The following is a 26,955-nucleotide window of genomic DNA, read 5'->3' as shown; positions in this document are numbered from 1 at the left end:
TAAATGGTCCACACACCTCCTTGGCACGTCCCAATCCTTGGAGGACCCGTCTGGCAGTGTGTGTTCGGCTTCCCGGTTGGGGTACAACAACAACAATAACAAAAAAGGCAACGTATCGCAACGGAGCAGAAAAGAAAAACAAACAGCAAGTTCTACATCTCTTCCCCCCCTCTCCCAACCCCATTTCAAAATCACCGGAAGAGAGCGGAAACCACCCCTTTTCAATTATAGAAAATTCAGGAAGGAAAATACGCTGGCACCGGGCATGGCAAAAAAAAAACAGCACAGCAGTGCAAAAACAGTGAAGAAGCAAGAGAAAAACAAAACACAAACGGAAGCAAAAACGCAACACAGAGCGCTGGCAGCGAGATCAATCGAAATCGAACAGGAGACACCTCTCCCAACCCCCCAACCACCCACCCCACACATTTGTTCTTTTAGCGACGACCACCCACCCACCCACCACCCACACACAAGAGAGGGGGAAAAATGGCGGTTGGAAAACTCTTCAATCGTTTGACGTATACCTCCCCCCCCCATCCCCTCCCTTCCACTCTCACACCCGTCCCTAACACCCAGCATCCATCGATTTAAATTTATTTGCACTCCCTTTATAAATCTGCATGTGTACTTGCGTGTGTGAGTGTGTGTATTTGCCCTCCCGTTTTGTCACCACATGTTTCCCCACATTACACGTACCCCCATCACCATAGCACTGCAGTTCATCGAACACATTACCAAGAAAATTGCATCCCACACACACGTCACAGAGGAAAATCAATGTCGTGAAACTAAAAACTTGAGTTACGGCCAGCCTCCTCCCCCATTAGGAACATGTATCGCAGGGGGGGGAGGGGGAGAGGATAGGGGTCGTTGGAGAGTATTTTCCTTTCCCACAGTTAGAACCACACATACAAAAACACACGCAGCTATTTGCATTAGTAGATCTGTGTGTGATGTAATACAAGAAGGGCAGGCTTCTTGGTACTAACTACTGCAGCAAGCTCTTTTTCACGTTCACTGAGACTATAAAGCGCGTTGACCTCTCTCTCCCCTCATCTCTTAGCCGCCCCCTCATTTTTCAACGTGCACTACTATTTTCTGATATTGAAAACACATTTAAGCGCCTGAAACTATGCAAATACGTAATTAGCAACATTATTAATCAGTCTTCCTCCCCCTGTAATTATGCAATTAGCACTGCAATTAGCATTATTCAAACATTTGCTCTGCAAAAGCCGTGTGTGTTTGAGGGGAAAAGGCATTTGTGAAGTCTGGCGTCCTGTCACTCTCTCTTTGTGGGGGCCCTCCTCTGTCCGGGATTCGAACCAGGTAGCGGTTGATTAGCAACCAACCGGCCATACCGCAGGACCAAACACGCTCCGTCCATCAGTGCTTGCTTACAGTGGGGCTTAAAGCAAACAATGTGAAATTAAAAAGCAAACAATGCTTTACCTTTGCATGCATTTTCTAGATGGAAAATCTCACCCCCTTTCGCATTACGACCAATTTTCCGCCATCCGAGCGGAGTGTGGTTGGGAAAACAAAAACATTACCCAAAGGAAAAACAAAAATACGCCCATACTGCGTGAGAGAGACCTTGCGGGGCAACGGTTTTCACTCACCGGCCGTACACTCTCTCTCTCTCTCTGTGGTGCTGTGGCTGCGGTAAGTAGGGCGGACTTTTCTTTCTTTTCCCTGCACGCGCAACGGTTCTGCTAGCGCTGTGATGCGCATTCGCGCCCGTTTTGCGCACAATCTCTCTCGTGCACTGGCGCGACCGGCACTATGGGCTGGTGGTTGGACATGGTTATGGGACAAAATATTTTTTTTACTCGCAATAACAAAACGTTTTATAACTTATCTTATTTCTTACGCATACTATATCGAAAGGATTAAAGCATATTTTCGATATATTAACCTGGCACTCACGAGCACATTTTAGAGACATTTTTAACTCAATTAACCTCTGTTTAAAAGCGTTTTCCATTGGCTTTTCTATGAGGGCAGGGTTTTGACCACACTGCGGCACGAGTGTGCCGTACACACGGTGAGTCGCTCACGATTTCTCACCGTCTGCGCGCGTCTAACCGTAACCGTCGAACGATTCGCGTGCCGTGTGTCAGTGTCCCGGTGCCAGCGTAACGCCCAGCGTAGCCCCAGTAGTGTTGTTGCAGCGCAGTGCAGCTTCCGTTGTGATTTGGAAAATCGTGCGCGGCGATACCTGTTTTTCTGGATCGTTTTGCCCGATTGCTCGATCGGCCGTATTCTGCTGCTAGTTGCCTTCAAACGCGGGCACACCCTCTCCCCCAATTTCCGCCACGTTCTCCTGCTGAGGTTTTTTTTGTGTGTATGTGTGTGTGTGTTTTTTTTTTTGGTTATAATTGCCAGACCAGATTTAGCGTTTATTGCTGGTTATTTTTTCCGTTCCCTATAGATTTTCCTCCCTTTTGATCCCTCCCCCTCCCCCTCGATCGTGTCCGATTTCCTATATTTTGCGTATATATGTGTGTGTGTTAGTGTGAAAATATCTTTTTTTTTAACGGTGCATCACCACAGTGACGAATTTACGGCCGGTTTGTGAACCCACCACTGTGCGTGCGTGTGTGTGGGTGTGTGTCTTGCGCCTTCGGATTACATCTTCCACCCCTCAAACGTCTGTGTCCCGACGATAAAAGAAAAACCCGTCGCAGCACGCGTGTCCTTGTGCCCCGTGTACGTGTTCATCCTTTCACAGCGTGTGTGCGCCAAACATTTCCGAACATCAAACGAATGAAAGTTCGTCCTACGGGCAAAACAAAACCCCCCCACTCCAACACAGAACCCAACCGTCTACTATCAAACCCTTCGCAAAACGTGCACCTGGCGTGGGCCCCGCACACTAGCGCGAACGCGAAAAGCGGAAAATCTGGCGCTAGTGGGCAGCAGGGATTAGCTCCTTGCGCCGCCGCGCCATGCCAGCAAACGGAGTGTGAGCGTGGAATCTAATTCGGTGACCGAAATGGATAAAAAGGCGAGACAGTTCGGGGGGATGGAAGAAAAAGGAACAAGTGTTCGTGCGTGAGTTTTGGTGTTTGATCCCCGCAGTGTGGAAAGGGGACAGAGCGTGCTAGAAGTTGCAGTTATAAGCTCTTCTGTTTTTTAAAACATTTTCCCTTAAATTTTCCCGTTGTTTTTCCTTTTCGTTTTGTTTGTTGTTGTAGATGCAAATGAGATAATTTTATTATCTGTCATTTTTTTTTGCGTTTGTACGAATCGCGTGTATCTGTGCTGGTTTTAGTGCGCGTGCGTGTTAATCCTCCCACCCCCCCCCCCCCCTCCCCCCCCTCCCCCTTCACCCCTTTAAACCCTCACCGGTTCGGTGGTGTGACGTTGATCGCAGTGCACAGGACTGATTGTGCGATGATCTCGCATCCATACGCCGCAGCAGCTTAAGGACACGGATTGTATCGCACCGCTTAGCTCCAAAAAAGGAGTTCTAGCACGAGCTGTGCGCCGCGCTCACGATCGGCCGCGAAACGTGGTTTGACGAGTGTTTTCCACACCGCAAAACCATTCCAAAACACACATACACGCTTTGATGTATATGTGTGTGGGTGAGTGTTCCGTTGAAGATCATCCCTATTTACAACCAATCGCGCTGGGAGCACCCATTCACCGTTTTCTACCCTTCACATCGCATGCCCGATAACGATCTGATAAGCGATTTTTGCGGTTTCCTTTTTGGTATGTCCACCGTGCGCACCCACTGTGCGTTGTACAAACGACGATCGGTCAGTGTCACCCGAATCGTTCGATCGTTCGTCGGGCGCGGATCGCGTTAGGTGACCTAGAGCCGTGACGGAAAATTCTGTATTTATGTAATCCATCCGCTCCGATCCGCATCAATAAAGCACACACGCACACGCCCGCGTTGCGTGTGCTCCTTTCCCGCAACCAACACACGCACGCACGTACCAGGCGTACCGGTGTGCGACACAAGTGTGCGAACGATCTGACGTATATTGCGCAGGCACGCGCGTTTTAAGCCGTGCGTCGATCATAAGCAGGGGTCCGGCGGTTCGTGAACTAATCGGTCAGTTTTAATACGCCCCAAAAGATCCAGCAGATACGCGTGATTTGTTGCTTTCTTCTTTTTTTTGTTTCCACCCAACGTCTGAAGATTTGCTTTGCTTTTTTGGTTCAAATTTCCCTCCAAAATATCCCACAATTTGCGAACAACAACAACAAAACACACACACACACACACAGGCAAAAAGGGGACGATAAAGTGCGCGTACTTGTTGGGGTGTTTTTGTTGTTGTTGTTGTTGTTGTGTGTGGTTGCCTCGGTGACGTGAGGTAGAAAGGAAATTAACACCTGTGCCAGACGTTTATATATTTATATATAATATATACAAACATACACCCACCCCCCCCCCACACACACACACACACACATATACACCCTCATACTCATACAAAAAATTCATTCAAATTAGCGAGTAACGAATACGTCTTACAATATATCTTCATATATGCACCGACAACATCCCTCCCATATACAGCGTTACACATAGAACTACCAGTTAGAGAGTACTGTCTACCACCCCTCACCCCATCCTCCCAACCCCTGTATAATATAAGGCCGTTCGTACCAAAATAGATCCAGAAGTGATATAGAGAAGCGGATTCTGACTTTCCAATAATGGCCGAAACGTACGAGGAGTACGAGGAGACGCACCATGTCACCAGAAAGTCCGTGACCACCTTCAAGATCGAGGAAGTAAGTAAAAGGAAGTTGATTTTGCGCCTTAGCCAGGCCGAAAAAAAGTGCTTAAGAGTGTGAATACCCCGCTTCGCATTTGCTTTGCCTGCAGCACGGCCCGCTCAAAAGTCACGAACCGCATGCGAATTCCGCCGCCGCTGGTCTTATATGCAAGCCCTTGCCGCACTTGCCCGAATACATTGTGTTGTAGGGTATTTATTTTGAAACACTTCCACCCACTACCTTCCCCCCTCCTTTACCTACACGCTTTGAGTGTTTTATTTCACTGTTTCACTTTTTGGTGTTGTTCGGTTGTTGGTCTTTTCCTCTGCAACCGAGACTTCGGTTCCTGGCTGGCGCACTCGCGCGGCTTGCTGCTGGTTTTGTTTTATCGAGACTTTGAGCTACGTTTCGTCTCCGTTTGCCCATCTTGCTGCTGAATTTTGATCGAGTCGGCAACACTAGTCGGTCCGGAGATGTTGGGACACTGTGTGGCAGTAGTAGTAGTAGTTGCAGACTAGCAACATCATCACCGGGGCTTCAACACTGCTATCTTCACCGGGTTCTTCCCATTCTGTTCTTCCTTCTCTCGATCTCTTGGTTCAGTGTTCACTACCAGCCGTCTTCTATCTGATCCTTTTTCGTGCGGTCGCCACCCAACACTCATCCAGCGATCCCCGTGCGTTACACTCTCCAGAGCTCACAGCTGTTCGAGTCCGTAACGGCCGGACATTAACAGTGTGTAGCTCAATTGTGTGGTTGATCTGGTCGGTTTGGCAGATGCACGCAGCGAAAAGCGAACAGCCGAACACATCGCACATCTCCCAGAGCATTTTGACGTACGCAGGCGGGGTTGTAGCGGTAGTTCACCCATCTTCTGGGTGGGTCGGCTCATTGCTGTCTTCTGTTGCGTTTACTGCCACCGACGAGACACCACAATAGGCGGTTAGCACCATACGGCAAGTGGCATACACAAACACATGGGTGGTGCGCCGGGCAAACACCGCACAACAACAGGCTCCCCCGTGTGTTTGACTATTTTTAAATGTTGATTCTACCAGACCCCTCTCCACCAGAGCAACGGGTTCGGGATGGTTCGTCGATCGGCGCCATATTCGCTACGCACCACGCACACAAACCCACAAACAACAACCAGAAGTTCACGCACGGCAGACGGGCAGCATTTCCCCACGGCTGAACCGATGGAGTCGTTCAGAAAGGAGCAACCAACAACAACAAAACCCACACAGACGCGTCCCAGCCTCACCCAACGCAGCGGTTGTGTTGGAGAGCGGGACGACATCATGCGCAGATCGCGCCGCGCTGAAGCTGGCCAGCCAGTGTGTGTTGGCTGTATATTGCCTATTTGTTTTAAATATACCTTACAGATTTAAATTTAGATAATACATCTTAGCGTAACGAGCCGAACCAGCCAGCGTACACGCTCATAACCACAACCAATATTTTTGTCCACACACGCAACATGGCGGCACATCTTCCGCATCTGTCGCACGGTCGTTAATCGCTTGGGTGTCTGTGTGCGTCTCGATTGCGAAAACTTTTACCAACTGCTGCCTGGCGTTGAGCAAGAGTCGTTCCTCAATTGCACCGTCTGCACCTAAATTGGGTACCAAGTATCGTTGCGTTGACAGGAAATGAAAATCCCGCTTTGTACATCAGGAGCTGCAATGGGCGGATGTCTTCGCATTTGCCGAGCTCCGCTTCTTGGTGGTGATGAATTTAATGTGCTGTGCTGGTTAGTGCATCTCGCCCCTCTCAGCCTGAGGAACCTGATCTGAATGTCGGTGGATACCCACTCCATGTCGGAGAGAAGCGCCAAAACACCTGATGACGGGCATAGGGGTTGTGATCGGGCTGACCTCCAGGGATAGGTGTTGACACAATTTAGCTTGTCATATACATACTGAGGCCGTGGATAAACAGAACCTTGCTGCAGAAGGACAGATGAAGACACAGCTTCAGCTGGTAATTCTGCAACCCGATCACCTCACCGTCACCACGGTCTGACCATGGCCCGATGATGGATGAGCCAGGCCACTTTCCCCTTGCTGCTGTGTGGGTGTTCTACCCAGCAAGACACGGGGGAGTAGAATCCGTGAGGTGTCCGGTGAAAGGTTATGTCCCGGTGCCATACCGACAATGACGACAATGATGGTGGCCGACGACGGACAAGTTCAAAACCGCAGCACTGTGGAGATGTCCAACCAGGGGGGGGGGGGTTTTCGGCATAACCTGCGCACATTCCTCCCCGTCCAGGGTGGAGGATGTTGGATCATTCCAATCCCCAAAATGGTGGACAGATTGTTTGTTGCTCAATTGTTGTTCATTGCCACCAACGCGGGGCGTGAGGACATTCTTTTCCGCGCACGGTGCCTGAAGCAGGAAGAACAGACGGCGGGAAGTATTTCAAAAGTGGGAATGGTAAACTGCGTTTGCCTTTCACCCTCCTCCCAATCCCCATACGGTACGTCGGTTTCTGGTAATTCCACGATGATCTCGGCATGTTGACATTGCGTCTGCTCACGGATTCTATTTCGATGCTGCAACAGCGTTGCGAGACAGAGGGTAGTAGACGAAGGCGCACCGGTGGCTAATCAAAACACCGCGCCGATTCTACTGCGGAGGTAGCAGAGTGTTGGCAAACACATTGCGCAGCGGAATGGACGACACCCTCGTTCTAAAGATACTTATGTAACATGCACAGCAGCAATACACGCACCAGCATGAGGACGTTTGGATTTGCGGAGTTCAAACCGTACCGATAGCCCTTTGCACTAGTGGCTGGTAACTGGTTAGTTGCTTCCAGCTATTTTCGGTGCTGTGTTTGTGAACTTTTGTGGTCGACACAGCTGCATTTGCTAACAGACACTAACAGGCTCACGCCTCCCCACACTGGACATTCGTTCGCCACAATCCAATTTGCTCATCACACTCTAGCCGCTTCTGCTTTGCCGTGCCTGCCATTGCTACTGACTCCTACTATGTTCTAAACTAGAGCTATTTCATGTCACTGACTCTTTACAACCCTTCCCTTACTCTCCACTCTAGGTAAGTTGTGCGGCAAGCTGGGCTTCAATCAATCGAATTTTCAATGCAAATTAAAAAGAACAAGAAACGAAAAAAAAACAGCAACAACAGAATTGAACGACGTAGCCCCCCACCGGGGAGGGGGTGCGCCTATCAACAGCAGCCAATGCAACAATGACACAATAGAGTTAATCAATCAACGGCAACAACGTGTGCATCAATGCCTCTCGGTGTTCTCGACCTATCCCACACCACAAAACCCGACCACCATAGTGGCATACCACACAGACACATACACACACACACAATGATATCCTCAATGTATTTTGCTTCTTCAAAGTTCCTCCGTTGGTTGTGGTTGCAGAGTACCAGAGTGTAACAACAACCTACCGGGCCCTATATACTGCGGTTACCATTTGCTTGGGAACATGCGAGATTTTCTAGCTACAAGTTAGTTGCGTAGGTGGTAGACCCAATATTCGGCAAAAAACATCCACCAGCGCCATCGAATCTTCATCGAAGATGTTCTGGAAGTGTTTGCTTCTGATATGCGGGCATTGAGAGTAGACTGACATTAAATATCATTTTTCTTCTCTTGTTTTGTTTAATGGCGAATAAGTTTTATGGTAACTGGTTTAGTCGGCTCGCGTGATGTATAGTAGGCGAATGTAGAATGCTTGTCAATTAGCTTTACCAGACATATGCCCATCTTTCCCCATGGTGGGGACATGTGCAAAACTCGCCCCCACCCTTCTCGTCCCTTTCGACCTACTGCTAGACAGTGATGCTAGATATACGAACGACAACGGTAGCAGCAGTAAACACTTGATGCGCTTCTTCAAGTAACCGCACCGCACTGCTTTTCATATCTTTCCTATCTGTCGAGCACCACCGAGTCCCCGGAGGGAATCACGTGCCCCACTTGAGGAATCGGGGCGCTGAAAGCTGGAGTGGACAGCCAGATGTGTAAATAGAATGCATGTGTTGCATCTTGCTCTTGTCTTAAAACGCAACTAGCACTAGTCAGTTGTGCGGTCACGTCACAGCCCACGCGTGCAGGACTTTCGTTCTTGAATGTGAGCGCCATATTGTTTTTGTTTTCAATACGCCATTACATGTAGCTTCCCTGTTCTTATGTTCTCGGTAAATTGGACTTCAATGTGCGCACTATATTCCTGCAGTTGTACTGCTTCTACTCTATCTGAATTCCTACCAAATTACCCTGTATCACGCTTCAACTGTCTCCTTGCACACTTCGGAATGAATCATTGCATCCGGTACGTCACAGCATGTACAAGATGTCGTTTCCTTCAATGTTGCCATTTGCGCTGTTCTTGAAAAAGTTCAAGCTAAATAATATGTTTTTATTGCTCCCTCTCTATCTCTTTGTCTATCTGCCTGCCTTTTTATTGATGTCGGTGGTTCCGGGCTTCACGGTGTAGGGTCAGCCCGGTGGGCTCCAAAACATTACCTTCTTGGGTAACATCTTTGCCGGAGCTTTTTCGTGCGGAGTGAACGGTTGCGTGACCTCCACACCGTTGACCGGGAGATGATTCAAGAAGGGAGACACATTCTCACGATCACCCCCACCTTGGAGCAATGTGAGAATGTTTCACCCTTTTACTGCATGCATAATTGAAGCATTCAGTGATGAGAAAACCTTCAACGGTGTGGCAGTTTTTCGGTAAATTTGGGAAGCTTTTGTTTTGTGGTCAAGCTTCGGTCATTTCATCCCAAATGAACTCAAACTGGTTTTTTGTTCCTCTCGCCCTTAATATGATTTCTTTTGCAGAGCAAAATTGTGTGTCTTAAATTAAAATAGTAAGCACAAGAAGGAAACAATGTGTTTTTAAGTGTACTTACGTATTATTACGGTTGGTCGCGTTTGTTTTTCTTCCCCCTCACTGAAACAACAATCTGTGCAGAAATGAACACCACGCTCTAAACAGCGACACCCGGCGCCAAGCTTCGTGACGGATGAATTCCTACAAATTCAACAAGAGAGAAAGCTTATCAAATGCCCGAGCGAGATAGAAACATAAACATAATTGAAACGATTATGCTTCGGCATGGGATTTGATTGGGTTTTTTTCTTACTTACGCAAAACCTACCTCCCTTTTAAATGCTCCACCGAGAAGGTGGAGCACACCACATACACAAAAACACACACACACAAACTTATTTTACACTGAATCCACCGCTATTCTTTGTTTCTGTTGGTGCGATTTGTACCGCGCGGTGGTGGCTCCGGCTATTTGCCAATGCTCGAAGTACTGAACGTACGCGTGTAGTCAGCGGGCTCCAGGTCGGTCAGTCAGTTGGTAAACGTCACCCGGTGCACACATCGAGGCTGGAATTGTCGCGCTGCTGTAAGGAAGAGTAACAGAGAGAGAGAGTGAGCGCTGTCTAGTGATGGGCATACGCGTATTTTGAAAGGATCGAACTGCACTTATACGGTGTATTGGTTTTCGTGCGTGCGTGTGTGTGCGCTATTTCTAGGGTGTGCGAGGTGAAGTCATCATCAGTCGGTGACGGGCAGAAGTTAGGAAGTTGTTCAGTGTCCAGTTTTGTGATCGCTGTAGTTTCATTTATCCCATTTTATTGTGTGATTCATTGTGCGAATTACGGCAAACAGCAGCCTGTGTGGTTTTGTATTAGCGTGTGTATGTGTGCGTGTGTGTGTGCTTGTTTGTTTCAAGTCACTGAAGAAAATTTTCGGTTTCGCCACTTTTGCTGGGCACCAGCTGCACGAGCAGTACCGTCTTTCACCCTGGGAAAGACCCCCTAATGTAGCGAGATGCTGGGCTGAAACAAGAAGCATTAAAACAATGTACCGTTTTATGCTTTTTATTCAACAATTTCTTTTTTCGGTGTGAAGCTTCATCACACCCGAATTACACAGAGCCATCGCACTGCTGGGCTGTGTGTGTGTGAGAGAGAGAGAGCGAGCGTGAAAGATAGGGAAAGAAAATCCGAAGGGTTGCTGCCCTTTGTGTGTGTTTTCGGTCACTCCTCGTTCCCACGAGCATAAAGCATAACTCCTTGTGCAGCTGTAGGGTGCATTTGTATGCTCTCGTTGCAGTTTCGTTAATGTTTCTCTAAATAAACCACGATACAATAACAAAACCGTGCAACATAAAACCACCGTTTGCTTTGCGTTGCATCAACGTTTCCTCCGCCCGATCCCTTAATGCAAGTGTCGGCAGTGAAAGCAAGGCATCTCCCGTAAGGTGGTTTTCTGATAAGCAATTGCTGGATAAAAGCCACTTTCAAACATAAGATCAGGAAGGGTGGCACTCACTCACCCCACTATCACCTTTCAAACCCTTCCCGGAAAGCATTAATTGCAACATAGATCGTTAGGGTGCACCACCCTGTTATCGAACTGTCCACACGCATTTCGCGAATGTGAATGTGGCCCACCAATCAAGCAACCACCCACCCAACCACCACACCGCCATTGCGAAACCACATTATGCTGCAAATGTAGCAATCAGTACCGTAATAAGATTTTATTTTAAATTGCAAAGCGCTCCCCGTTCTACGTCTAATTAGCCGCGTGTCCTGCACAGCTCATTTTGTCCCGCGCGCGTTTGTGTGTGTATGTGTGTGTGTGTGTATGCAAGAGAGAGAGAGAGAGAAAGCGAGTAATTTGTGATATTTTATTGTATGTGCACGGGCGCACGTGGGAACCAGTAAAGGCGCTAGTGAGAGCATAAAAAAGGAGAAAAGCAAGAAGCAGAAAAAAAAACCCACCAGGGTGTGTTCTTTGCTGGCCAAAACCAAAAACAAAAGAAAAAAAACAAATACAACCCCACTCACACATACACGCAGATTGTGTGCGCGTGTGTGCGTGCGTGTGAGTCAACTGCGTTACCTACTTCTACTTCTTACCCCCTTGGCTACTCTGTTAGAGCAACATGGTAAGCTTTCAACCGTAATCATAATTTCCAACCCCAATTTATGTTTTCTGACCTCTCCCACTCTCCTGCCCCGCATCCCACAACCCGCACACTTTGTGTCTCTCAATCTACCCCCCTTTTTACACAACATCTTACAGCCCGACAATTGCACGTAATAGGGAGAGAAGGAAAAAAAAACGACACACATGTGTGTTAGAATATATGTGTATGCGTGTGTGTGTGTGTGTGTGTGTATGCGCGTGAATGTGTATGAGCAATGGTGATGTTTATGTTTTTGTTTTTGTTTCAATTTTCCACCAAACACTAGAGCGTGCAACAAACAGTGTGTGCATTTTTAACTGCACCCCCCCCTCCCCCCCCCCTCCCCACATTGCCACCCTTTACACCCACCCCCAACCAATTCCTTCCAACCCACGGTTTGAAATTCGCGATCGCGATCATGTTGTGTTTGCATTAACGGATTTGTTCACCTTGCTCCTGCACCCACCCCCTCCCCGCCCAAACCCTACAACCTGCACACGTGCACACACGCTCTTCACACGGTATGGAGTTTTATTGGTTCCGCGGTTTGTTTGTGTGCGTGCGTCTTGTTTCACCTATTGATTGATCGTTTGTTTCTCGTACCACTCATGCGGCATGTGCGTTTGTTGCTAAAGGCATGTGTTTCCACTGTTTTTTTTTTTTAATATATATTTGCTCACTTTATATCGCACCATTGTCGTTCGTACGCTGGCTGTGGAGGGTGGCTGGATGCCTGATGGGGGAGGGGCGGTTGCGGGGAAGATTGCTTCGAAAACCACCCCAAGAAAGCGCAATTTTGTGCGCCACTCATCAACACTTCTCGCTCACGTGGAGCAGCCGGTTAGGATTGGATTAGATAGGCACCGGTTTATTATTTTCTTCGCCTCTTTATCTCGGTCAATGTTGATATGAAGTGGAAGATAATGGGATGCACTAGCGGAAGAGAAAAATTAATACACCGCGAAGAAACCGTTTCATTTCATCTAGAAGTGGTGCCCACTTCTGCGGGCGCTAGCAATTGGGGTCTCTGCGGAGCGGTACGTTGAGCCGGAAGTTATCGAGGAATTGAGAGACCCAGATATCCTTGAGAGATTCGTTTAATCTCCTGTTATGCCAAACGATCGCAACGGTATCATTTATTGTAGTATTTCCATGAAAATATCATGCAAATTTTGCCTTTTTCTAAATAACTTTCAAGAAGAAGCTTTCTTTTCACATTTGTTGAGCAGATATTAAGTGCTCACCTTCAATTCGTCGTCTAAATTGCTCTTTCTTGATTTTAGCTCTAAAACTTTATTGAAATATGTATAAAAATCAAATCTCTTGGTGTTTTTTATGGTTTTCAAACGCATTCAACCATTATGAGTTTCGTCTATTGTCAGAAATCTTGAATTCTTGAGGGCGCTAGATTGTTGCATTGCTCTTCAAAGGTAGAATTATACCTCAGCTATATCTCTTCTGTCATAAATACATTTTTTAATGCGTTTGAAGGTTTATACAGCCCAAAAAGAGCAACTCAATATTGATAAATGGTTATTTAAAAATGTTAAAATGTGGGGAGACGAAGATTTACCATTTCCTTGGCAGAATAGTAATTGTAGATGAGTAACTCATGTCAATTTAAAACAGAGTAGCTAAAAAAACCATTCTTCAAGTGTGTTGGTACGAGTTCTGGTTAGTTGGTACTTCATCTGAATATCTCAACGAACTGAGAACTGAAGACTCCCCTCCATATAGGTCGTGGTTTTATTGAGGTCTCTCATAGAAGTGATCGACCATGCTAAAGTGCTGTTAGAGTAGGGTGGAAGCGATCGTGACAAAAACTAGATTTAGCTGGGAATTATGTTTTGCGAAAGGGGGTGATGAGATCGTACGAGACTCCCTCCCATTCCACGCAAACATATGTCTGCTATGTTTCGTGGCGTTGCACTTGCACATTACCATCATCATCATCATCATCATCGCAGGCTATGTGGCTACCAACTCCAACAGCAGCGACCGTGTACAATTACCCAGGCAAACATACCACACTCACCACCATGCGCATGAAGCAATAAAACATGGCCTACACCCGTCGCCTGGCTGTTTAACGCGATGCGATGCAGGGAGAGTTCAAGGCGAGTACAAGCTGGAAGAGGGGCACCCTCTATTTCATTGGAGCACGCATCCTAAACTGCTATTTGCTGCTTGGTTTGTGGTGGAACCATGTCTGAGAACCACCCGAGAAGGGAAAAATCTTTGGCGCCGATCGCTAAAAAAAAACGAAATGGAAGCAAGAATTGGGTTGTGGGGGAGGGTTTGCTCATTTAATTATGCTGTCATACGGCGTGAAGCTGCTGGAAAGGAGGCCACGACTGTTCTTATTATTGCTGTTATTATCTCTATCTGTCATAACTTTGTTACTTCTTTGCACTACACTTACCACAATCCGCCTTACCGCACCCAACCAACACCACCTACATCATCACACAGCCAAACATCTGTACTCACACTCACACCAATCAGCTCCCCTGTGACTAGTGCTAACCAGCGAACGAGAGAAACGAGTGCATTATGATGTGGCCTGTTTTGTTATTTTGTTTTACCATACAATCGACGAACGAACGACGGCGACAGTAAGGCAAATTCAAACAAGCAACGAAAAACTGGGACATGACGAGCATTTTTTTTTTTGTTCTGTTTGTGGTGTCTACATGCCATGGCTTACACTTGTGTGCAGGCTCTTGGACGTTTAGTGTACCAACTCCAAATTGTGTTGTGTTGATCTCGCCCAGTAGCGTTTCACATTCACCGTTTTCGCACCTCAACTAATTCAACCATTATTTGCGCTTTCCCGGTACGGTTTTGTCTGCCGCGGCCCGATGATGTCACCATGCCACGTGCGCACCAAACTAGACGTCATCGTCCACCACCACCAAAACCATCACGACACCGGCCAAACTGTACGGCAAGGATGTCGGCGCGTACGATGATATCGATGTGGACGAGCTGCTCGCCCAGCTGTCGCCGGAGGAGATTAGTATGCTCGCGAAGGAGGTCGATCCGGACGTAAGTTGGGAAGCAGGGGTAGCATTGCATGATACGGACAGCATAATTAACCACTTTTCCGCTTTGTAGGATTCCTTTTTGCCACCGAGCCAGCGTACGAACTACGAGTGTGATAAGGAGCCGACCGGGCCGCTCGATCGGAAGAAGCTGATCGATCATATTAATAAGCAAGCGCTGGAAACCCCGGACCGTCCGGAACTGGAACCATTTGTGCCGGGTGTCGTGCGTGGCAAAAAGGTACGTATTTGTGCCGGTTCTTTTTGCTCAATATGTAGCATGAATGACTTGAATGTGTGCTTCTTTTTCGGTCTACCATCAGTGGATACCACCACCACCGGCGGCGAAGCTGCAGGCAGCCGACGAGCAGATTGCAATCGATCTCGGCGACGAGTACGAGCAGGCGCTGACGGATGCGACGCAGGAAGAAATCATCGATCTGGCCGCCATCCTCGGTTTTCACTCGATGATGAACCAGGACCAATATCACGCCTCACTGCTTAACAAGGGCCAGCCGGTCGGACTCGGCTGGGACGGCATTACCAAGTCCGCCATACCGAAAATTTTCCCGGCCGAGGCACCGAACACGACCGACCCGGAGGAAACGATCCAGCGCATCAAGAGCGACGACAGCAAGCTGGTGGAGGTGAATCTGAACAACATCAAGGTACGTAACGGGTGGTGGTTTTTGTTTTACAGCGATATATATTTATTGCTTTTTTTTGCGTATTTTCCCTCTCTCTCACCGCAGACCATCTCGGACGAGCAGTTCGATAAGCTGTTCGAGGCGCTCAAGTCCAACACACACCTTGAGGTGCTGTCGCTCACGAACGTGGGGCTGACGGATCGTACCGCACTGATGCTGGCCGGCGCCCTCGAACAGAACCACGCCCTGCGGGTGCTGAACGTCGAAACGAACTTTATCAGCCCGCCCGTCATTGTGACGCTGGTCAAGAGCCTGCTAACCCAGATGACAATCGAGGAGTTCCGTGCCTCGAACCAGGTATTCCGTCGGGCTAACGATTTCCAACGACTTCAATATTAAAATGGTTTCCTTTTCTTTCATGCCTTCCCGCGGTGACCGTTCCGCGCCGTGAATATCTGAATATTTGAATATCAACAATCAAACTTCGGGCACCACCCGCACCATCAACCACACAACAACTCAACTCGACGTGTTCAAACGGGCAGCGATCGCAAGTGTTCGGTAACAAAATCGAGATGGAGATAACGGAGCTGGTCGAGAAGAATACCACATTGCTGCGGCTCGGTTTGCATTTGGAGTTCAATGATGCCCGGCATCGGGTAGCCGCCCATCTGCAGCGTAACATTGACAGAAGTGAGTACCGGGCACACCGTGGTACAGCGTATAGCGTACCCCGTATTTTACGTACATGATCTTTATTTTAGCCACAGTACCGCACGGAATTGCGGATTTCGTGCGTAGTTCGTGTCATTTTCCTGTAACGGGGCGCTTTTGGTAGTATTAGTTCGTATTATTAGCGAACCTAATGGGTTAGTGGTGCAGGAAGTTGCTATAGCCCTACGCCTATTTAATTCTATCTTGTTCACGTCGTGGTTATCTGTGTCGGTTGGAGTTCTCTTAATTGATCTTGCTTTGACCATTCACTTCTGTCTTCTTTTACGCCTCCCTTCTGCCACGGTTCACTCTCGGGCCACTCTCATTGTCTATCTAGACGATCCGGAACACTGTCACCCGATACCGTACTACCGATTTCTGCACGTCCCGATACCGACCGAACCGGTCCCGACGAAGCGAAGCTGGGAGGAGCTTCCTTAGGAGGCGTTCAATCTCTCCCTGCTTCAACAAAATACCGCTGCACCCTCCTTACCACGCATCGATGATCCGTTTCGTTTCGGTTTTATAGTGTTCTCAGTAGCTTTTGCTGGATAGGATATCCGGTCCCCTAATCAAATGGAGCTCAGGTTCGTCTGAACTATCTCGTGTCTTCTTCTTTTTTTACCACCGGTCGCTAACAACGTCGTAATTACCAGAAAATGCGTATGCGTGTGGGTAATGTCAGTGTCATCTTCGTCTCCGTTGTGATTCTCCCGGATGTTCCCCATAAAGTCATCCTTCTTACAGCAACCCTGTACTTACTGTACTGTAAATGTTATTGTAACTCAACTATTGTCAATAATGACAACATGATCTTCAATTCCCTGATGTGTTTTGTTGAGAGAGTCATCTACCAAACGTGTCATCGTTCATTCCTTTCCAATATGGATCTAATCATCTTCTATCTGTATATGTGTGTCATATTATTGTCTCGTTTGCTGGTAATTTTCTTTCCCCAATTTTTCCCTCACTTTCTTCTTTCTTTCGTTTCCCGTTTTGCGTACCCCAAGATCAACAGTGCCAATACCTGATCTTATCGTCATGTCGATTATAATCACTTTAATCCTCACAATCCTCTGATGGTGTGTGTGTGTGTGTGAGCGTATGCGTTCCAGCAGGCGTAACACGCAGTTGGTTTTGTTTTTTTTCGTACCGTTTACGTTTGTTTTGTTTTATTTCACTTCTGTTGTGTCTTCTATTTTAACTAAAACCTACTCTCTCTATGTCTTTCGCGTTACCTTTTTCCACCCCCCTTTTTTTTCCTTCCTGTTTAATTTATTTATTTATTTTTTTCATTATGACACCTTACGCTCGCCTCTAAAATAAAATCACACACACACACATGTATTCACGCACACCAATCCATACACACACTCACACACATATATACCGTTCAAAATATTGTGATCATCAATATCTCCGCTCGAACAATTATCTCCTTCACCCTTCTCATCCCACCCATTCACGCCCATTGTTACTTCCATCCCCTGAAACGACCCTCCCCCCCCCCCTCCCCCCTTTCCCACACCCAACCATCCCGGTCCATCAACCGACAGTTCGAGTCGATAAGCGTGACGGACGCTCGTCCCGCGGCAGTTACTATCGGCCGGTTCGCATCGAGGAGGAACAGGAGCTCGCAATGTCCGACGTGGAGGAGGAACCGGAGGTCGAGGTGCCGCCGGCGGACTATGACGTGGAGGAAGATCCCGACAATGTGGTGATCCGTCCGCCACCGTCCGACGACGAAGATATGTAAATTTTGTTCGCCAACCTTTTTGAACAATAGGGGGGTGGGGGAGGGAGAGGGGGCGGGTTTGGAGGGGGGGGGGGGGGGGTGTTAGATGGAAAGTCAAAACCAAATCTTTCAAAGCAAACTGTACTTTCAAGCAACTGCACCAAACCCCCTGTTTCACCACACCGCTACGAAACCAACCGCTCTCTCCTCGCCACGATGGGAGAAAGAAATCCCCCAAAAGTCCAAGCAGTCAATCGCAATGCGCTAAACGACACAGTGTTGCAAACATGTTAACCTTCCAGCCAGCCATTCTGCTACCCCCCCCCCCCCCCCCCCCCTGCCCCCTCCAAAACTACTATCTTACGCTGGCTCTATCGCGCACTGTCCGCACTGTGTGCACTGCTCTAGCTAAGAAAGAACAATCAAACTCACCAAAGATCGCCAAACATTCGCTGTGTGTGTGTGTGCTGAGTTGTTGATGTACTCGATGATGGATGGAACTGTTTGTACCCAATAGAGAGCAAAGTCTTCCGCAAATTGTGCGCCAAAAACCCGCTGCTGTGTTGTACTCCTTTTTCTCTATCACACTCTCTGTTCTGCTAATGATGCTGTTCTACTATCTCGCTGGCTACTTACTCCACACTCACGCCTTGCTAGTAGTAGCATCTCGCGCAGAGTTCCACCTGATGATGACTGTTGTAACGCTAGCAAAATAGTTTCAAGTAAAACGTACCGACAGCGCGTTGACGTTTATTAGTTTAATCATAAGTGTGTTACCATCCATTGCCTTGGCTGCCGGCGCCTGAAAGTATGCAAATAATCATTTTTAAGATCCTGACCTAAGTCTAAGTGAGGCTAGATGCACTATTTTTTCGTAAATTCCCGAATATTTTCTAAAGCTTCATGTTGTGGTAAACTTTTGAAGGATTGTAATACACTTATTCCAACGTTTAGTGTTTGTTAATTTTTTTTTTGTATAACAAATTTTTAAAGTATTTTTTATTACGTTCAAAACTTAAAAAAAAGGGTGTAAACGGTTGGTATTTCGTTAGCCAGTTGTTTGTTTAGTAGACCATTTTAGCGAGTTTTAGACGAGTACAAATATCGCCCGTGTGGGATCCTACAATCAAGTAGATGTTTTGTATTTTGTTGGCGTCGAAGAGACAACAGTGTGAGTTTTGTTAAATTATTTTTTTAAAAATTTAAATCGATTTTCTTTGTTTCGTTGTGCCGTTGTAACATCCTTTCAGGCCATTCTAACAAAACTGCCATTTTGCTTTTGGACATGCAATGCTTATCGATGGAAACGGGGTTACAATTACAAAACAAAACCCCTTTCGACGATCGTTCTCATCTTCATTGATTTTTTTTTCTGTCTACCCTACCCTTCACCCTGATCGTTGTTTCCCAGGCTGTGTGGGGTCTGGTGCATGATGTGCATGCTTGTGGGTTGTATCGATTCGTTCCACCACTACCACCACCACCACACACACCCCTCACCCCTAAACGGGCACATCCGTAAACGTCATCGGCACCTTGATGTTCCACCACCAAACCTGTGTATCCTTCCCCCCCATCGCCTATACTTTCAACTCCCTCGGCTCTCACCTCTCTAAATACGGCGATAAACACATATACAGATAGAACTCGTTGCGAAGAAAAACACACAAAAGTTAAAACGAATATTGAAATTGAAAATATGAAAATTTAAAACCAAAAACCACCCCCCCTTCCTTCCCCTTTTCACCCCCGTCCGCCCAACATGCGTCGTACGGCAGACCGTTCCTTTTTAGCCACCTCTTCAGCTACCTCGCTCCAGTTTTCCTCCGCTGTCGAAATATTGTTATCAACCGTACAACCCTTGTTGTTGCTGTTGTTATATTTTCTGTTTTGGGAGTTCTCAACTTCAACTCTACTACCCCCGCCCCAAAAATAGCTGCGTAACCTCCTCATTCAAGGGAAGAAGCCCAGTTACACCAATGCACTCATATGTGTATCACATTACAAAACAAAACCAAAAACCCCGCGCAAAGCGCTACTCCTTACGACGGCAGGATGACCGTAGCGATCATACTGGAAAAACAAACACAACCCAACCACCAGTAGCGTACAGCAGGAGTTGTGCCGTTTGCTTTGTTTGTAATGTATATCTAGTTTCATTCGCATTGTTATGATTGTGCATATAGTTTAGCTCTCTTTCTCCTTACCAACTGTAAACGTCATCCCCAAAAGTCATTACATGATGTTGCATTTTGGATTGTTTTTTTTTTTTGTTCGTGTCTAATCGAATCAGCCCTTCACCACTGTCTATGGGGCGTCGTTGGAAAGTGAACGTGTTTCGTTGTTACATATTTGTACAAAATGTCTTTTGCACATACACACACCCGCTTATGTACACGCAGCACCACCCACATGTAAACATCTCGCTGTAGGTTACGCGGCCCGGCGGGCAACGTTTGGAAGTGGCCGTCGGAATGGATATATTAGGTTGATGGAGCAATTATTTACCGTAATGTTACGTTTTAAGTAGCTCTAAGGTACTCTTTATTTGCAAGAGGTTTTGGATTTCTCTATTTGAAAATTGTTGTAAGAAGTTGATTAATCTTATACGAATTATTTTTAACCTCATCAGAAGATTCTTCTTCTAGACATTGAGGCTTTTTAAGATCTCGATGGCTATTCATGATAATAGTGGATAGTTTATTCGCGTGCCCGAATAGAAGTACTTATCCGGTCAATTGTGACACGAGATTCAAAACCTTTAATGGTTTTTAGACCAAACATAAAAGACAAAAGACTCCCTTCATAGGTGTCAACAAGTATTCTTTGACAGCTTTACTTTACTGTGTAGAATAACTTGCATTCTCCAACAAATTACTAGTCGGGAGAGTCAGTCCAACTCCAACTCTCAAGAATCCAACTCTCAAGAATCCAACTCTCAAGAATCCAACTCTCAAGAATCTTCCCCTTCCAGGGACTGAGGTAGTGTGAACATCCACGAAAAGCCCAAGAGTTATAATTGCGATAAAAAAGTCATTCTGTGGAGTTTTAGATCGCTCCTGAGTGAATTCTCCACGTGTACTAGATTCTCACCTACAGGAATTTTAATCACTCTTGAATTAAAACACTAATACCGTTTCCTGAAGCTCAAACTATCAGAAATAAAACTAGTAGAACTTTGGACAATTTCTAGAAATAGAATTTTCTGGCAAATATCGAACTTACAGTTCAAATAATACATACATCATTATGAGAAAAACTCAAATTTTATTGTTTTCCTTGCAGAACTTTTGTAGAGCTCCGTTTCTCTCCGTTTTTAAAGATCTCTCAAGAAATACAATTCATAAATATTCATACATTTTCGTTTACGTAACAGATTTTTTTAGGGTTCCGTTTTTGCAAGATCCCACAAGAAAAACAATTGATAAATGTTACATGCATCTTCATGAGAAAACCTGCAACTTTTTAATTTACGCTACAGAACTTTTATAGAGCTCCGTTTCCGCAAGATACCTAAGAAATACAAATTAATCAATGAGAGCTTAGTAAAAATCATTTGTAAAGCATTATTACAATGCTCGAGAGTCTCTCAATCACGCTGAATGTAATATAAACTGAGCCTTGTATTACAACACCACTACTCCAAACGCTTGCCCACAGTGCCACAAGACATGATTCCATCATTGGTTATGTTGCTGCTCTGTATATTTGTTCTATTATCCGTTGCTGGTTGCTCCACCCGCACAATCCGGGTTTGATTTTTCATTTTTTTTTCTTGTTCTTTTTTTTCTTTTTCCCCACTTTTGCCTACTTCCAGTAAGAAAAAATCTCTCACAGCGGCTGCAGTTTAGATTTTTTCAAAACATGCATAGGAAACAAACGACCATGATACAGTGAGAGATCGACCCCGGGCGCGCGAGATTTTCACCCGTTGTCCCGGCGTGGCGATCATCTCGCGCACGCGTCTTCTGACCTCTTCCCCCTTCCCCCTTCACTCTTCAACACTCTTCACGATCAGTTACTATTTTTACTACTACCACTACTATTACAAACTGCTGCAACTACTATTTACTCAGCACAACAGCAACAAACGAAAGCATCCGCGGTTTACTACACAGGGCTCCCCACTGACAGCTGTAATGTAAAGAGGGAGAGAGACAAAAAAGCATAAAGCAAAAGGAGCATGGACCCATTTGGTTCTGGTTCTGGTTTAGGTCGAAAAGATGGTTGAAATGTAGCGAAACAACCAAAACCAAACAAACATTAAAGCCAACTTGCGCCACTGCAAAACCCCTCCACAAAACCCTCGAAAGACGGTTATAAAAGGGAAAGGAGATAGGATGTACTAGATAAACTAAGGAAGAATACAACCAAAACTGGCCATTTTTGATCCAGTATGTGTGTGCGGGTGTACGTAAAAGGAATCGAAACAAAAACACACAAAAAAAAAAACAAACCAAAGCAAGGGACGATATATATGTTCCCTGTCACAGAGTTATTCATGTAAAGCAGCGATGCTAGAGATGCGATTATCTTGACGGAGGTATACTATGACTATGTTTTGCCATATTTACTATCGCCTCTAATTTGTTTTTCCCTCTTTTTCTTCTACCCTTGTGGTCGCTGTGTTTTTGCTCCTTATAATGCATTAAAATGCAATTAAAACTAAAGACAAGCAGCTTTGTTGTTTAAAGATTTTTTTTCACTCTGTGCTACACTTTCTTATTGAGGAGTTATTCAGCTGAAGTGTCGCGCTCATTAAACACTATTAACGCATTCGTCTGACAAAGCCGAATGAAGCTGACGAGACTTGAAACAGTAACACGACTTAATCATTTATCTACTTGTTTACCCCTGTACACTTACTTGCATGTATTGTTTTAAAGTGGTTCTGTGATTTTTTTTACAAACCTTTTGGTAAATCAACCGGTTTGATTTTTACTCACCCTAAAAATAATAGTGCCCATTAAGTACCCGTACGAAGCATTAATAGAATTTAGAATTTAGTCTCATGGGTAATTCTCAAGATAGCTTTCTACCTTTACTTAAATTCTCCGATCAAAATTGTGCTTTTTGATCGAAAACAAAATGCAAAGAGCGTTCCCTATCCTATTTTACGAACGTAATGGCTTTCAATCGATTAAGGGGTACGGATTAAGCACCAATACCTTGTTTGTTATGTTTTGTTGTTTGTTTTTTTTTCGCTTTACATACTTTTTAGTGATTTTAAGCTTCATTATGTACTTGCATGTTTCATTTTTAAATGTTTTTTGTGTTTTATTTTCAAATCATGCATTAACATTTTAATTAGTAAAACAAATCAAACACATACAATAAAATACTTACCACATCACAACCCAAATCACTTTAACACGGGAAAACAATTTTCCAATAATAAGCTGGAGCCACACCTCTTTTCCTCGTTCTGTTCCCTCACCATTCGCCATTACTTTCGTTCGTTTCCATACGCTCTTGTTTTAACATTTCCTTTTTTCGTGTTCGAACATTCCGGTCCTTTTTTCCCGGATATGGACCGTCGGTTCTATTTTCACCTTAGTTATTCACCAACTCCTGCTGCCATCCATCTAACCCAGATTCTTCGTTCTAAGAGAGAGAGAGAGTGAGAGAGGAATATACTCACTTCTTACTGTTGCGTTTTCATTTTTACCCACTCCCCCCCCCAAAAAAAAGCATCATCTTGTTTGTTCCGTTTTGTTGTTTGTTTTTGTTTTGTGCTGTTTTACTTCTTAAGTATCGCGTTGTTCTACACCATTCTGTCCATGATTTAATTTGCTTCGATTATTAATCTGCGTTCGTTTTTTTTCTTATCCCGGCTTGCGTTCGTTTGGTTGTTACACCTGTGTTTTTTTTATTCTCTTTTATTATCTTTAATACGTATTATCTTCCCCCATTTGCTTTCTCTTTCACTCGTATCTTTCATCCCTTTTCTTTGTTTCTTTTTGTACCTTTTTTGGTTTAGTTTTTGTTTGTTTCCTCTCGTTTCTCTTTCCCGGCATGTTGTTTTTTTACCCCTTCCTTCAGTTAAATGATTTAATTGATTTATATTTATACAATTTTCTTCTTTTTTATTTCTTACATTTCTTCCCGGGTCGGGGTTCAAAACAAAAACGTCTTCGCCATTGTATCACGACATACGCACACGAACTCATGTTATTGTGGTTTTACATTGTTTTTTTTTTGTTTGTTGTTGTGCTTTCGTTCGCCATTGTTTGGGCATTCAACCAACAACAAAACATCGAACTGTGTTTTTATTTGAAAACAAAAAAAAATCACAGCACGAAGATCACACTATAAGATAGCGAAAAATGTAATTTAGAGCAGCAAAATCGAGACCGAAGTGGGGAACATTTTGTGTTTGGTGGTAGGAAGTCTCTCGCTAGGGTTTGTTTTGTCCTATTTTCTTTAAAAAACTGCCTCAAACTGGACATTTCTTGGATGAATTTTCTATAATTATAGAAAGCAAAACAAAATGCATTTTCTTTTCACGTTTTTTTCGGCTTAAATTGTTTTTAACACAAATTTCGTTTGGTTCAATTTCTACCCTTGGTTTTTCTAAGGCTTTTGGGGTGTTGCATATGGGGGCAGAGTGTGAAGAATAGTTTTTTATACAAATCTTGAAGCGTGGTGTTTAAACGGAAGGGAGACAAACAAGTAGGGATGGTGAAAGAAAATAATAATATTAAAAAAAGAATTTAAATATTTTAAAGCGTTCATCGTATAGGATGAGTAGCGAGAGGGAGAGAGAGAGAGAGAACAAGAGAGATAGAGAGAGAGAGAGAGAGAGAGAGAGAAAGAGCAAGAGGGAGAGAGAGAGTAAAGTGTAGTAAGGATATCATGTGTTTTGTTTTTTCGCATCACAAAAGTTCCAAAAAAAAGGATCTTTTTGATTTGTTTTATAATTGTTATTTGCAAAATGTTTTTCTTTAAGGCTCTCCTTTGTGTGTAGCTTTCATAACAATATTGTTGATATCCATTGGAAATTTATAAATCTATAATAAACTTTACATCCAAACCATAAAAAAAAAACAAATTGTGAAAGAGGAAGGTGAAGCAAGGAGTGTTTGTTGGAGAGACTCAAATTTTAGGTTTTTATTTCTTTTTTTTTCTAATTGTGTATAGGTAGTGTAACAATCGCCAAGTTCGTTCATCAATGTATTCAAATTTTGTTTACCCTTTTGTACCGGTAATACTCATTCGACATACACACACCGCCGTTTAAGCAATTGCAGCAAACGTTCGTCCATCGCTCATACTCCACGGAGTTGCAGAAGCGAACAGTTGCTGTCAAAAAAAGGCTTATGTGCGTGCCTCTGGATGTGTGTGTGTGTGTGTGAAATAAATCTAGACACATAGAAAAAAAAACACATAAGTAGTAACCAAATAGGCTTTAGGCTTCAGCCCTCTCCCACCCCCCTCCCATACCCGTTTCCCACCCCAGGCACCTGTCAGTGGAGCACGTGACGTGTTGTTGTACCCCTGTTTTCGGCTTGAAGTCGAGCTTAAAGTGGAAATCACCGTCCCGCGCATTTGACAGACGGCGTAAATTAAAATAAAAACACACAATCAAACCCATTCGCACGCGATTGCGTGATATGGATTGTTTGGTTTTTTTTTACATTATTTCCCCCACTCCTTCTCCTTCTCCTAACTCCTACCCGTTGATTCGTGCCACAGCTTACCTATGTATACATGTATGTATAGCGTTGAATATATATATTGCAATTGAAAAGAGTTAAAAATTGAATTATAAGTGGACTTAGCGGACGTCCTGTGAGGGTGCGTGGGTTGTTTTTTGGAGTTCCTCCGCCATTTTTTTTATTGTGGATTTTGTTGTGGAGGGCTGAAAAGAGGGAAAGAGAGAGAGAGAGAGTGAGACAGAGAGGGAAAATCAAGCATAGAAAAGGGTTAAAATGAAACAAAACACATTAAAGAAAAAAAGCACCCGAGAATATAGCTGAATGTATACAAACGTGTGCGGCGTGTGGTTCTTCGCAATGGCGGATAAGTTTCCTTCCTGTCAAGATGTCCGCGTCTTTGATGGTGTGTGGATGGATGGGAGTGTGTGTATGTGTGTGTATGTGTGTATAGCCCACATTGGTAGACAGCGGGTTCCGGTTCCCAGTCCGGTGACGGGTGGGTCACGTGCCTGGTTTATGTGAGGACGGCGAAGCTACCTGTCGTCGTGTACGTCGTGTCAACGCCGGGAACCCGGAGAACAACAGACCACCACTATCCCACAAACGGCGATGTGTGTGTATGAGGAATTTTATTTATTTGTTTCTATTTGGCTGTACTTGCTCTGCATCTGCCATAATCTAATAACTCTCTGTGTGCCGTACTAGCGCCTTATGCCGAGTAGAGGTAGTAACATAACAGTAGCATCTAACAATTCTTCTTGCTCGATTCGCTAACCAAACGCAAAACAAAAACCATATAACCGCTGTAAGGGAACATGAGCATGTAGCCTAACCTGTCTGCCTATTTAAGATGTCTACCCTTATGATCAACTACTGACACTGCGTGCGTGCCATGAGAGTAATGTGTGTGTGTGTGTTTGTTTCGTTTGTCCCGAAAGCATCAGTAAATTGTCCACTTCCAATCGCAACTCTACTAGCGACATTTCGACTACGTTCGTACCGTTTGACATCCGCATGACCAAACCAAAAAAATAACTCAGTTTGATATGTTTTTTACTATTTTGTTTTTTTTTTGCATACCTTACTACTACAACCGCACCGCCCGCATACACTACCACCGATACTGATAACATTCTCACACCGATCCTTTCCACTCCACAGTACGTCAGGCGCGTCTCAACCAGCGCAAGTAAGCAGCAACCGCAACCGCCAACGTGATGCAAACGCCGAAATGCGCTGGCAATCTTACCATCCGCCGCACGCTTACCACGGCTTTAAATCTTTCCGTACCGGAACACGGGCTGCAGAACGAAAGCAAAGCTGTAATACATTCGACCAAACCATTCGGAGCTCAAATTGGACGACGGCGCAGACCTGTTTGTTAGGAACGTGTGAAAGGGGGAGTGGGGAGGGGGGGG

At 45.2% G+C, this 26,955-nt stretch overlaps 2 protein-coding genes across 5 annotated transcripts in view; one reads left to right on the top strand and one right to left on the bottom strand.

The window, feature by feature from the left end:
• Positions 1-10,044, bottom strand: part of LOC128306902 (J domain-containing protein) — a 23,770-nt gene extending 13,726 nt beyond the window's left edge. The window contains exons 1-2 of the mRNA XM_053044556.1: positions 9,907-10,044; positions 9,658-9,779 (exon numbers count right to left, since the gene is read on the bottom strand). The gene's annotated coding sequence lies outside the window, so the exon portion shown is untranslated. The remainder of the gene's footprint in view (positions 1-9,657; positions 9,780-9,906) is intronic.
• LOC128306901 (tropomodulin) lies at positions 2,285-26,955 on the top strand. Of its 4 annotated transcripts, XM_053044550.1 has the most exons (9): positions 2,285-2,337; positions 4,547-4,764; positions 14,635-14,787; positions 14,857-15,024; positions 15,107-15,451; positions 15,536-15,787; positions 15,976-16,123; positions 17,701-17,896; positions 21,697-21,730. In XM_053044550.1, the coding sequence occupies exons 2-9, from the start codon at positions 4,687-4,689 to the stop codon at positions 21,728-21,730; spliced, it is 1,374 nt and encodes a 457-aa protein (XP_052900510.1). In that variant the 5' UTR covers positions 2,285-2,337; positions 4,547-4,686. The 4 variants fall into 4 exon arrangements, with proteins under 4 accessions (XP_052900510.1, XP_052900511.1, XP_052900512.1 ...); XM_053044551.1 differs by lacking the exons at positions 17,701-17,896; positions 21,697-21,730 and adding an exon at positions 16,482-16,604 and having other exon boundaries at positions 2,294-2,337; XM_053044552.1 differs by lacking the exons at positions 17,701-17,896; positions 21,697-21,730 and adding an exon at positions 24,176-25,873 and having other exon boundaries at positions 2,301-2,337.

Source organism: Anopheles moucheti, chromosome X, assembly GCF_943734755.1.
Source record: "Anopheles moucheti chromosome X, idAnoMoucSN_F20_07, whole genome shotgun sequence".
Lineage (NCBI taxonomy): Eukaryota > Metazoa > Arthropoda > Insecta > Diptera > Culicidae > Anopheles > Anopheles moucheti.
Note: the sequence above shows the minus strand (reverse complement) of the source record. Positions and strands in the feature narration are given on the sequence as shown.